Source organism: Notothenia coriiceps, unplaced genomic scaffold, assembly GCF_000735185.1.
Source record: "Notothenia coriiceps isolate Sejong01 unplaced genomic scaffold, NC01 NC01_scaffold00004486, whole genome shotgun sequence".
Lineage (NCBI taxonomy): Eukaryota > Metazoa > Chordata > Actinopteri > Perciformes > Nototheniidae > Notothenia > Notothenia coriiceps.
The window spans coordinates 84,003-97,215 of NW_011337187.1; the positions used below are offsets into that span (position 1 = coordinate 84,003).

Genomic DNA, 13,213 nt, shown 5'->3' on the forward strand with positions numbered 1-13,213 from the left:
TCTTCTAATGTGCCTGCATCTGGCGCTGAGTTGCCATATTCCTTTCATGAACCACTTCCTGATATCCATTGTTGCAGATAAATATAAATGATAATAGCCAAACTAACCTAGCAAGAGTAAACTGACAGGCTGCTGTGCCGCATCTCACTAAAAAACCCTCACGACTCAACCCAGCGAAAAACCAGTCTCGCGCGCAGCCTTTCCTTCAGAATTTCATAGCAAAATTTTAAAAAATGATATTAAACTAATCTTTCAACATAGTTTAAAACAAAAATAAATATTAGGACAAAGCCCTACAAATAACAACAATAAACATAATAATAAAACAATTAAAATGTTGTATTCAGCCCTGATTAAAACACCGGGCCCAAATCCTGGATGGGCGGGCCCGGCCCCATGGGGCCGGGTCTGCATGAGCTGTCGTTTGCTTCAATCAAATTATGAGAAACATTTTCAGTGAATGTTTTGCAGATACGTTATTCTATGCTCTGAGTTATATGAATGAATGTGATAATATTGTATTTGTTTGAATAGATTGACTGATATTGCTTCTTGTCACACTGCACATTTGTACTTCCTGTACACAACCTTGTTGACTGTTATATTGATGTCCACACAGCTGAAGGTAATTAGAACTAATGAGCAAACAGCCTCCTCAACACACTGAGGCACTGCTTCCGGCCTTAAACATTGTATGGTCCTTGGTTGCATGCAAACATTTAAAATACACACACCTCAACCTTTAAAGACCGAGTGGACTTGTCAAACCTGACACAGTGAAATTACTTTATTTTCAAACTTTTTTCCAGATTTGCATTCAGGTCCCGGCACATTGTTATTGTGATAATGTCTTGCTCGCATATCGTGCATTTAGTGTATTTACTGTGAGAACTTCAATAAGTTTTCCAAGAGCCATAATGTTATCAGTTTTATACACACAAAGCATATCCCTTCCTCGGCTGCGAGCGCAGCACAATGGTCAGGCCGTTATCTCTAATTAAGAAGTTGACTGAGGCATGAAGATTAGTCGGGCACAGAAAGAGCAGAGTGTCCAACGTGATCAGCATTACAGATGGGTGCAGGGCACTCTGGGAAATACAAGTTATCAAACCGAACAGGGGGCTTAAGTCTCTGCGCTCCGACAATTCTGGTGGTTTTGTTTGAGTGTAAAGTTTTACATGTATGCATGTGTATCTATGTATGTGTGCTATTGTACTCATTTAGTATTATAGCTGGCTCAGCCAATGTAAGCCCAGCCCCCAAGTCAGCACAGCTACGTGCCAATAAGGTGATCCACCTGAAGCTGTTGACAGAAAACACTGAACTTAACAATCAGAACAAAACAATTAAAGACTTACAGTCTACAGCCACTATATTAAAAGTCATCGGTTCAACAAACTCATAAGGATTTGGTAGCCCGTTGTTGTTGTTGAATTTTATATTTGTTGTCTACTTCATACTGGGACAGTCCAGGTAAATACCTCATCTCCAATATTCTTGTCCCTGTATAAGACAACAAAGTAAAATATTGGGGTCATTAAAGTAATCAATGTTATCCTGAAGTGGCTAGACATAGAGATACATTGTCAAAAAGCTGTAGGAGATTTCCAGCCATTAACCGTGCTGGAAAGACAAATAATTGCCAAATCATTACCAGTATTTCTCCTAAACCATAACCATTTTGTTGTGGTTATTTGTCTAAACTTTACAAGACCTTCACTTTAAAGGTTGCTGATGAGCAAACAGTCATATGAAATGTTTATAAAATATATGTCTATGAAAGTCAAGGGGTTGGGAACAACAAACCAAAGAACAAACCTTTTGATTGTAAAGACAAAAAGTGTGTATATGATGTTTAATCTTCAACCTGTGATGTTTTGTTATTTTATTCTCTCCTTATCCGTCCTCATTCTTGTTCCTCCAAACTCATCAATAGTTGAATAACCATGCACGTACCACAAACTAAATAAATAATGGTGTCTCTTTCTTTGCAGGGCCGCCCGCTGTTCCTGCAGTCATCCAGAAATGTGTCGGTCAATATTGTCAACAGCAAGAACCAGCTGCTCACACAACTTGTAACAGGTAAGAGCCAGCGTGCTTTCATGTGTTGTATTGAAGTTTTCTTTTGATATTTTACATGTCTTCTTGTTTCAAAAACATCAAACCTGACAACACTGACGACATTCACTGCAACTGCCCAACATGTAAAAGTTTCGATATGTGCCACTAAGAATTATGTTTTAAGTTCTCATTCATTTTGACAAAATATTCATTATTGCTATTGGGAACTTTATTTTGGCATAATTGTATTCTCATACCAGTTCAATATTAATAAAGTCAAGCAACGCAACTGACAATCAAAAACTAAATTAGTAGAAGTGGGAGGGCAGAAAGCATAACTTATAAAAGAAAAATAGCCCTCCGGTTAGTCGTCCATAAAAAAACGTCCATAAAGGAAAAAATAAATGACAAAAACTGCATTCTTTTATCAGTCATGTTATTTCTCACTTTTATTGTGATTGTGTGATTTTATTTTTCTCTTGGGGCTCTTTGGGTAGCCCAGACTGTTGGGTCAGGAACCACCGTTCAAAAATGTGACGTTTTCAAGGATTAGCCATTAGCATGTTATATATTCTTCCTCTCTGCCCCTTTACTGTGCCAGCAGAGGCCTCAGTTGCACCACCATAAATCTGAGATTGCACTTTCTGCTTTATATTCCCCCATTTTTCTGCCTGTCACACTCTAATAGAGTTGGCAGTCTTCTGTGAATGGAAATAACTTTGTAGCATGCAGGAAGTGTCTCTCACGTTTAAAAAGTGATCTGACATTTGCCTTGTGGGTTTGAGGAGGAGGAAGACGAAGTCTGTTCCGATGTTTCTCTTGGATGACTAAGCTGGGTTTGTGTACGGGGAGGAACTTCACATTCCAGATGGAGAATGACAGAATCAATTGCGCGCACGTCAATCCCTCACCCCCAGCACCAGTGTTTTCTGTCACCGCGTGAGACAAAGCAATTTGAGCTGGAGGGAGGTGACTACATTTTCTACTTCTTGTTTGTTGTGACACCAGTTATTGTTCAGGCATCTTTAATTTGAGTATTTTTCCAGGTGCCTACTGTCATTCAGTGAACTACCGGTGGTGGAAATCTATTTCACCAACAGGTCACATCTGGATGAAATAGTTTCTAAACCTTTCATCACAATCAGTGAAAAATACATAATTCCGTTCGTCTCGAGATGTCTTACTTTATATTTTCCCGATATACATTTGGATGTATTTACTAAAAGTCTAAATTATCAAGGAATAAAATCAAAGCGGGTACACAAACCTTTATAGTGCTGTTCCAGAACAGCATGCATTTTCGTAAGAGCTAAAACTGATCATCCTTTTTCAAACAAGCTGTCAATATTCTGTTTGGCGGACTGATAGTTTCAACAGCGAGTGTTTGATTTTTATTATTAAAGGCTAATCTCGTGATACATCTTTATTTTTATTATTAAAAGGATTTTAGTAATTGGCAAAGATCTAAAACATGCAAATAGCAGTAGTTGTTTAATTTTTTAGGAATACACTATCTTGATCTTAGTCGTGATTCCTTTGAAATGATATCAAAAGTCACTGTGTCAACAAAAAATACAAACGTCTAGATAAACTTCTCATGGAAGGATGAACCAACAGTGAATGTTATGTTACACTGAAGGTCCCTCTTAGCAGTACTTAGCATGTTAGCATATTTTTGTTTTTTACCTCAAAACTACTGTTTTTGTAAATGTTAACCTCCTTTTAATGCATGTTTCAAACTCCAGCAGGCTGCCATTCCAAACCCAACAGCTCTGATAAATCTGATGCACATAACCTGCCTCGCACCAATCGTCCTATAGTTGTCATCATGAGTGGTGGTGACCAGAAACAGAGCTAAAAGGAACAAAGAGAACAACTTTATCATATAAATCGAATATATATCTGTGTTAATATATGAACATGAATTGCTGTGTTTAGACAGTTCCTCTGCTATTTGGTGGCAACAACATTTAAAATGTTAGATTAGGAAGTTGTAAGCTACTGTAGTCGGCCAATCCTACCAGACAACTTGAATGTCTTCCACCTGGAAGCATTTTAAATGTTCAAATGCTGAGTTAATTCTCTAAAAAATCAGCTCAAGCTACAGTAGCTCCTCTTTGATGTCTCCTCTCTCTCCCTCTGTGTGTTCTTTCCAGGATCGAGTGGATTTAAAGCAAAAGGCAAATTCTTTGAAGTCAAATCCACCTCTGGGAAGCTCCTTTTCTCCGCCGACGAGCAGGAGGTGGTGGTGGGCGCCGAGAGGCTCCGAGTGATGGGTGAGTGACCAGATGACATGCAAACTGACCCGTTGTCAGGATCCAAAGTATGAAATGAAAACTAATGATGTTTGTGTTGTTCTGACAGAGGGCATTTTGTTTTACGGACCATATTTGTTTCTTACCAATGTGTGATAAAGGGACTTAGGCTCTTGTTTGGTCACATAATAATAATAGCATCATGGAGTTTAAGTTGCTTTTATTTGTTGAACTCACTTTTTGGAAAAGAAAGAAAAGATTACATTTACTTTTGTTTAGATATAAAATGTGCATTTTCTTATCTTAATCTTTTGCTAGTGGACGTATAATTGGATTTCGGCTCTTATTTGTTCATTGAACTCAGGGAAATTGGTTACTTTACCTATTCCAAATGGAAACATACATACACACACTACACACTGCATCACTGTAACTGAGCTGATGTGCTGTATGACTTTCAAAGAAGAAGAATATAATGCTTACATGAGCACTGTAAGTAGAGCAAGTTACAGATGTGTGCAGGAAGTACATTGTGTATGAGAGGAGCAATATGACAACTTGCAAGTGAAGAAGCTTTTTTGGGAGATTGTTAAGGAGTGAACTCTGAGGCATGAACTCAATTGCACGACTCAAAACTCAGACTCGGATAGTGTTTCAAAATAAAGACTTTACTGGGATTTGCACAGTAATGAAAACAAGGAAAACAAAAACATTCTTTCGAGGAAAACTGGAGCAGTGATCAATAACATAGATCCGTGAGAAGTCCGTGAGGTAAGCAGGAACGTAGGTCATAGAGAGACAACGAACTGACAATGAACCGGAGGGAGCTAACACCATATATACACAGGTAAAGGGGACACAGGTGGAAACAATCAGGGCGGGGAAAATAATCAAGGACGCAGGAGACAGAAGGGGGCTGGGAGTGTGGAGGCCTGAAATGAGATGGAGAATTAATTAAGGGAATAAACATAAAGCACAGGACAAAGGGACATGACAAAACTAACATAAAGAATAAACTTTCACTATAAGTTTCTTAGACATGACAGAGATAGAAGATGAAAGATTTGTGAAGAGAATCACGGGAGATAGCTCACATATCCAGAAGGGCTCCGGGGGGGGAACTGACATGTAGTCATTAGACAGGAGGTAAGAAATGCAGACGCTGTTCTGACTGCAGTGATGCTACTGCGACAGATGATTTTCTGTGAGAGCAGGGAGGCGTAACTGGAATAGTGAGAGGAAATGTGTTTACTTTGAAAACATGAGTACAAACTCCTGCTGAAAGATCATCCTGTAGATTCACAGCAAAGTTGGATGGACTTTACTTATCTGTGGGCTGTATCACAAGACTTTTGCATGACCCCAGATGTGGTTTCATCAGGGTTCATGTGATTCAGGATGTTGCTGCTAGGTGGAAGCAACAATGGATGCCACTTTGTTTATTTATTTGGAAGAAAATAACTTTAGGAAAATAACTAAGAAGCAGTTAGGTGTTTTTCTGTCTTGTATTTTTGAACATGATTACCACTCGATGAGTAATTAGTCTAGGTGTTGTGTTGTAAATCCCTTTACACACTTTTATTCCAAAAAGTTCAACCTGGTTTATTTGGTATCTTTGTAAACTTTTAGATGTCCATTAGAATTTAAAGAATGTAGAGTAAGTAGTGACTGACCCATCAGCCACTCAGTGAAGTAGACCAATTATTATGTCATGATTTAACATGTTTTTGTCATTAGGTAGCAGCAAACAAGGACACCATTCCTTCAATCTATTTTGTAGTTCTGAACACAACGCCATTTTATCTAATTTGTAATGCAAATGAAGTATATATTGCATCTTGTCCCCTAAAATGAATGTTAGTAAATGTCAATGGGGCTAGAGACCGTTGGATCAAATAATGAAAATAATAAGTTAAATAAGTTGTTGATGGAATCATAGAAAATGTAACCTTGAAATCATATATCTGTGTTTCTCCATTTGATGCAGAACGTAGTGCTTGCAAACCGGAAAATACTTTTTTCCAGACTTTCTGTTATAAGATTTCAAGAAACCAGCTGACCATGCTGCGAGAGTACAGATTTAATCATCGCTTATTTCTAATGATACACACTCACTTATACAGCAGGATAATTAGGATGGAACTATAACAACTTGCTGTGAGGATAATTAAGATAAAAAAATAAAAAGATCCGCTGAATGTTAAGTGAACTCACACTTACAGTTTTCCTCAGATTCACAGTTCATCCAAAGTTGTGTTTTACATATTTTTGTATTCATCCCATCTTTTATTCAAATTCCTTCCTTTCCTCTGTTGCCTTTTTCCCGTTTCCTCTTTAACGTCACCCACCATTATACTTCCATCTGCCACCATTCACCATCACTCACCCACCCACCCAGCCGTTCATCAATCCATCCATTCAGGCTCATTAATAGATAAACAGATATTTGAAGCGTCTCCCTCTTGACTGGGCCGCACAACTTCCCTTAGGAGCTCTCATGGGTGCGCTGTATCTCTCTGCTTCTGACATTCTCTCTCTGACACACACCTTTCAGAGCCCTCTTTGTGAGCAATTACTCTTCCTCTCCCATCCTCATCTACATTCATTTACATCCTTTCCAGCCCTCACTGAGTCAGAGTTCATTACCGTCACCCATGTGCTCCTCTTAACAAAGGGAGACACAGAAGCAGGGTGGGAATGGAGGGTGGGGGGAGTCAGGGTTGTCTCATAAGGAAGGCATTTGTTTCTGACACAATATTTATCTCAAAGTCAAAACTATTGCGGTATTCATCCACTGCTGCCTTTTTAAACTAAGTATTAAAGATTAGAATCCTCAACATCCTGACACACAACAAGCTTGTGTTTACCAGAGAAAACTCCTGTGATCGCTGTTGTGTGATGCTCACAGAAGCACTCGAGGGTCCCCTTTGATTCCCTACTTGAAACTGGAAAAGCACTAAAAAGGTTTTTCGGGATGTTGATAAATTCTGTGCGGAAAAAGAGAGGCTGAAGACATGATTTTTTACCAAGTTTAACAGGAGGGCAATCTACTTTATTTATTCCAAAAGCACCATGCAAGACATTGTTAACAGTGAAATCAGTAACTCTGCAAGGAGCTTTTGTATCTTCTGTTTTCAAAATATTCATACGTACATTCATATATAATGATCAGTGAAACTCGTGCAGACGTTTAGTCTAAACCAAGGTGAACATGTTAATGGTTTGTCCACCAGTGAATTGAATGAATGTTCAAACTTTACCAGCCACTCAGAACAGGTTACTGTTTTGTTTTTTTGTTTTTTTGGTGATGTAAATGTTATAGCCACTTGCATATTATGCCAGCATTTATCTTGTAAATGGTGTTGGTCTTGCACCCTTATCCTAGTGGTGTATTTTAATCTCTGCTAACTCGAAGAAACTCGACAAAACATATCAAACTTATTGAGAGCTTTCAAATATAAAATAGATAATGAATTGTTCTCTGTTGAGCTGGGATTCACAATAAAACATCAGTAGTTGACTTTATTTTGATATTTTCTGCCATTTGACTCCACTTCATTTCAATCTGACTGCACGTTTAACCTTTTTTTCCCTCATGAATACAATCCAAGACAATCATGAAAAATCATCCCTACATATCCGGAGACAGAGGTGACAGAACCAGGAAGTTAAAAACACTATTTAATCGACGGTTATTAGTTAGTTGAGGTGACACCTTTGTAAAGCCATTGGGAGCAGGTGTAGGGAGAGAGTCAGAGCAGGAACACAGAGGAAGAGAGTGCCAATGATTTGCCAATTACTGCATTTATCTCCACAGCCCTTTGATGAGGCCGCTCAGGGCTGCCAGGCTAATCAAACACCTTAGCAACCGCTGACTCGGCACAAAGAGACGGCCCTCTGAGTTTACCAAAAGGTTTATTACGTGGAGCACCTAGTGTGTATTCCACTCTGAGGCCGTGATCTCTGTACCAATTACAAAACAAGACCTGCTCTCTTTTTTATCTAACAAATAGGACAAACTTCTTAAAAGAAAACTCAAGTACAGGCCAAATAAAAAATATTGTCTTTTTTGACAACATGATATGTCAAATAATTGAATTATCTTCCCAAGCATTTAGTACCAGATGGTACTTAAACTATGTTCTCAGAAACATTGTTGTGTTGGTGCATGGACATGGCACATTGTTGTTACAATGACACAGAAGATGTCATCAAAATATACCTTTAAACGGATCACACACATTTATCTGTGCATGTGATTCTTAATGTCCACCACACACCAGTGAAACAGAGGCAGTTGAAGTGTATTCTGACCTGAGTGCGAGCTGCTATCTGTCCCCTCGTCCCTGTGATGTATGAAGGCACTGTGAAGGCTTATAAAGCTGCCACATGTCATTACCTAGTCATTCCTTCTTCACCAATCAAATTGATGATTATGCCCTGCATATAACTTTAACTGGCCCGACTGAGGTCATTGGAAATCTATGCTGCTGCTATCATTGGCTTCATTATGGCTTCCATATATATTACAGTCCAGTCAGACATGCTGACGGGCTCCCAGCAGACAGACAGTAAATGAGAACACAAACAGGGCGAATGGGATGATTGTCTGGGTCAAAGCACAGCAGAAATACTTTTTTATGGTTTGTTTCTGCCCATTCTGGCAGCAGTTGTGACACAGATGAGAATTCAAAGAGCTGTAACACACTTAATCCCAGGATTGGTTTATACAGTTTAGGATTAGCTAGAAAATAACTCCTCCTTGTTTCAAAATATGGTTCCATTAATGCATCTTTCAGTAAATAGCAAAACAGTAAAAACAAATAAATAAGCATTTAGTAACATTTCAGTAAGCAAGGTCATGACACCAGCCAGTTTTTTTCAATTTATATTTTTAATTTATTGTAAAATATCATACATATCATTTAATGAGATTGCTGAAGTCATTTAAATGTAAGAGGATATTTCCCAGTATTATGATATACATTTTGTTTCAATGTGATCTCTATGTCATGTTTTCTAATGGAGAATACAAAAACACCACATTTTTTAATAACTGTTATACAGTCAACAATTCAACATTATTAGTAAATATAGACTGCTATTTTAAACCTATCCAGAAGCAATCTTGTAAAAAAAGAAAATACCATTAACATATAATGTAAATGAACCCCTGGAGGGCAGCTGCTTGTTACAGTAGCAGTTTGTAAGTCAATGGGTCAGGTCATATACCTGTACCCCGCCAGATTTTCCTGAGCTGCACTCGCTCAGACCAGCTTTGAATCAACCTCCAGTTCCAAAATAAGCACTGCTCACTCATGCGTTGTGCTCATGCTGGTTTCCTCTCAAAGCTCTGGAGGAAACCACTGAGCAGCTGAATGCACTGATAAATACAGGATACAGCTTACAGCAAAGGGTGGACAAGGCCAGAGGCATTTAAACTTTTACAGGCCAAGAGCCCACAGGGAGGAACGCAAAAGTCACCTTGGTGCTCGGGATCACAGTCATGTTAACACAAGGAGAAAGGCAGATGGTTATTTATACAACTTTAATGAACATAAGTAGAGTAATGTGATTGCTTACTGGGCTGTGTTGGGATTCAAGTGTGTGGAAGTGTGGTTGCTGAGGTGTACTAAACTCCTGACTAACTATGTCTCATGCTACATAAATAATTGAAGTAAATGTCAATCCGTCTTCATTTGCCAGAGGTGCATGCAGAATGTAAATGTTGCAAAAACAGTCAATATGTTTCCTTCCAAACATATTGGCAAGTGTAAATGACTTGTATATTGATGTAATTTGAAGACACGGTTGAATTACCCAACATGTTTCTTTTGCAAATGTATGCCGTTTGCTGGCTGAAACTTTAGATTTATAATGACGAACCCTAATAGTTAAATGTGACCAAGGTTGGTATTCAAATCAGGGTTGTTAAAGTTGAAAGGAAGAAGACAGCAGAGGAGAGAGTAAGGCAACTGGAAGAGATTTTACTTGCTCTTCCCGTGTAAGAGACTGGTTATCGTCTGCTTTGATGCACTCAATACACGAGTACCACTCGACATTATGCAACTCTGCCTCTTGCATAGTTTCCACAGGCAAATCAAGGATGGTGAGGTTATTACGGATCTTTCAAATATGTAGCGTAGTACTACAGATATCTGGTATTGTAAGAAGAGAGGGGGGAAGCTCCTTGGTAAAAATCATTATTTGTGATGAATTCAGGTTCAGATTAGGCATCATGTATAACAGCAAAACACAGTTAGCTACTTCATGTTACATATTACGAGATCGAAAACATTAACATAAATCTATTTCAGAGAAAACATTAAGGCCTCATGTTGTTAACTACAAAACGGTATTTCAATGCTTTTGTAAATAACTATTTTTTTGTTTAGTTTTTTCTTATCAATGACCAAGAGATTCACATGAATAAGCACATTTCTTGTTATTTTATATTATCTTCTCTAAATCAAGTTGTTGAAGGCTTATAGATTGAAAGCAGTTTGATCAAAACTTGAATAGCTAACTTCCCCTCAAAAGTCCAGGATGTTTTTGCCAAATCCTAGCAACAGTTCAACTCACAGGCAGTGAACCGTTGGACTGAGGTAACATCTGCATCTCCCACTCTGGTCCTTCGTAGCCCCGCCTGAGGAGGATCTGCTGAAAGTGGGATCAGAGTCAGAGCTTCAGAAAGCATATGGATGAGACACTGCCAAACTCTTTAAAAGCCTCTTTGAATAAAGAGAATAAAAAAATAAAAAAATCAGGGGCTTGGGAGAGGGTTTCACTCAAAGGTTAACAATGAATGTTTAAGTAGTGTGTTTTTATAAACTGCATTAAAGTGCGAATAACCTCTGCTTGAACTCCCTGTCTGGATTCAGCGAAGAGCAAAGCCTCCCTTTCTAAACTTTTGTCTGAATTGTCGTTAGTGTTTTCAAACTCGGGCCTGCATCAGCCGTTTATCTGTCATACACCCACCATCCTGTTCACTGTACTTTCTCACAAAGAAAAATAAGTTTCAGATATATATATTTAACCTTGTTCACTCTGTACTCTTCAGCCCTATGTTTTACCTGTACTGTATGAAAACCAAGACCAAGATAATAAGCTCTGGGGTTACATTTTTTAACTGTGAGAAGAAATAACGTTTGAGCTCACCTTATTAGTGTGTAGGATTGACCGCCGCTGAACATCCATTGATGGAGCCCAGAACCTAAACTTGTGCAATCATTGTGGTCACGACCTGCAGAAGTCCAATCTAACAATAGATCCCTGGGAAAAAGAGACATCATAAAACATCACTCCTTCCAGAAGACATGGAGGTAAACTTCAGGAAGTTAATTGGGAAGTTTTAAAAAGCATCACCTGACAAACAAAACTCTCTCTCACTCTTTTCCTCTACAGTTGAGCTCTTGGATAGTTTGAACTGCTCCTTTGACCTCAGCTTTCTTTCCTTCAGGCTCTGATTTATTCTCTGTCATTACTGAAACAACTCCAACCTTCAGCAACTGTGAGTGAAGCTCTCCCACGGCTTGCATCAGATTCATGATCACAGGGATCACGCCTGAAAGGGGCTCCGAGTTCAGCCGCCCTTTGACACGCTCTTCCTCGGCTGTTTTGTAATGAGGAAAGTCAGTTTGTGTTTTGATGTTTGCCTCCCAGTTGCCCTGAAGGAGCTGGTTTTATTCTGCCCCAGTCTTCACCCCTTTGGACTCTCAGTAGCCTGAAGCTAACCTTGCATCAGCCTTTTTGCTCCAGGGTCGCTTCGGATTTTAGGAGGCGTCGGTTGGAATATTTGCCCTTGGGAGAGTGCCTTTTCTCAAGACTGCCTGTGAGGATTTTAAATTATGTTGTTGTTCTTTTTATGCACTGGACCATTTTTCAGTGAAGCCAGACAGAAGGGTTGGGACAGACACAGAGGGTGAAACCATGCTGCAAAGATCCCAGGACAATTTTGAACCACAGAAATCAAATTGAGCCAATTGGTTCCTATGACGAAAGAGTTTTGTTTTGCCCTAAATTGAGCAACCCAGGAGCATTCATAGCAAAATGTGTTCCTGGAGACAGCTACTGAAGCTAGAGTTACCACACAAGACTTTCATGTATTTTACAAGGTCTTTTTATATTCACGTTTTAGTAGATTATGCAGCATTGATAGGTTCATAACCATGAACAATGCAGTGTTTGCAGGTGTTTTGTTGAGATGAAAATGGAGGTTGAATTCAAAGAAGGGTGTTGTCTGAGAAAATAAGCAGGAAGTAGGATGGGAGGAAATGCGCTATTGATACATCCCGGCTAATGTTAGGAAATCAGGCTAATTTAAGAACATGCGTAAAATATTCAATTTCAATTTAAAGGTCTCCTATTGTAATTTTTTTTTTACAAAACATGTCTCTGAAGTGTTTGGCCCGAAATTTGGCAGAGACAAACTGACTTCTACTACTTTGGGGCCTGTTTCAGTTTCAATGAAACAGACTCAACATATTTGTCTGTAATAAACTTCACCCGACATTTCTGCACTATCTACCTGAACACATTCACTTGGGTGATCCTCATCTTTATGTCCTATCAAACCTCCCCATGCTCAGTCATATTTTCACCCCGAAAAGGTTTTTATTTCCAGCCCTCCTTCCCTCGGAGTGGAGTCCGTTAAGCCGTAATAATAACATAAAGACACCTCAGAGTTACTGCGTAGGGGACGTCACAGCGTAGAATTTATTCAAGGCGAGACAGGGCCTACATTTCACGGTTTTATCTGGGGTGAAAGGGAAATGTGCTAGTGCGCTAGCAGTCATTGGATTCCTGTCAGCCGACCACGTTAAGGAGATGATAAAGAATCCATTAAACTGCATCTAATAGTGTGTGTGTGTGTGTGTGTGTGTGTGTGTGTGTGTGTG

General features: G+C 39.1%; 1 protein-coding gene across 1 annotated transcript in view; it reads left to right on the top strand.

Annotated features, from left to right (window-relative positions):
• The window catches only part of sgcd (sarcoglycan, delta (dystrophin-associated glycoprotein)), a 61,367-nt gene that overhangs the window by 7,584 nt on the left and 40,570 nt on the right, over window positions 1–13,213 (top strand). The window contains exons 3-4 of the mRNA XM_010767615.1: window positions 1,995–2,082; window positions 4,218–4,337. Of these exons, the coding sequence (XP_010765917.1) occupies window positions 1,995–2,082; window positions 4,218–4,337 (208 nt within the window). The remainder of the gene's footprint in view (window positions 1–1,994; window positions 2,083–4,217; window positions 4,338–13,213) is intronic.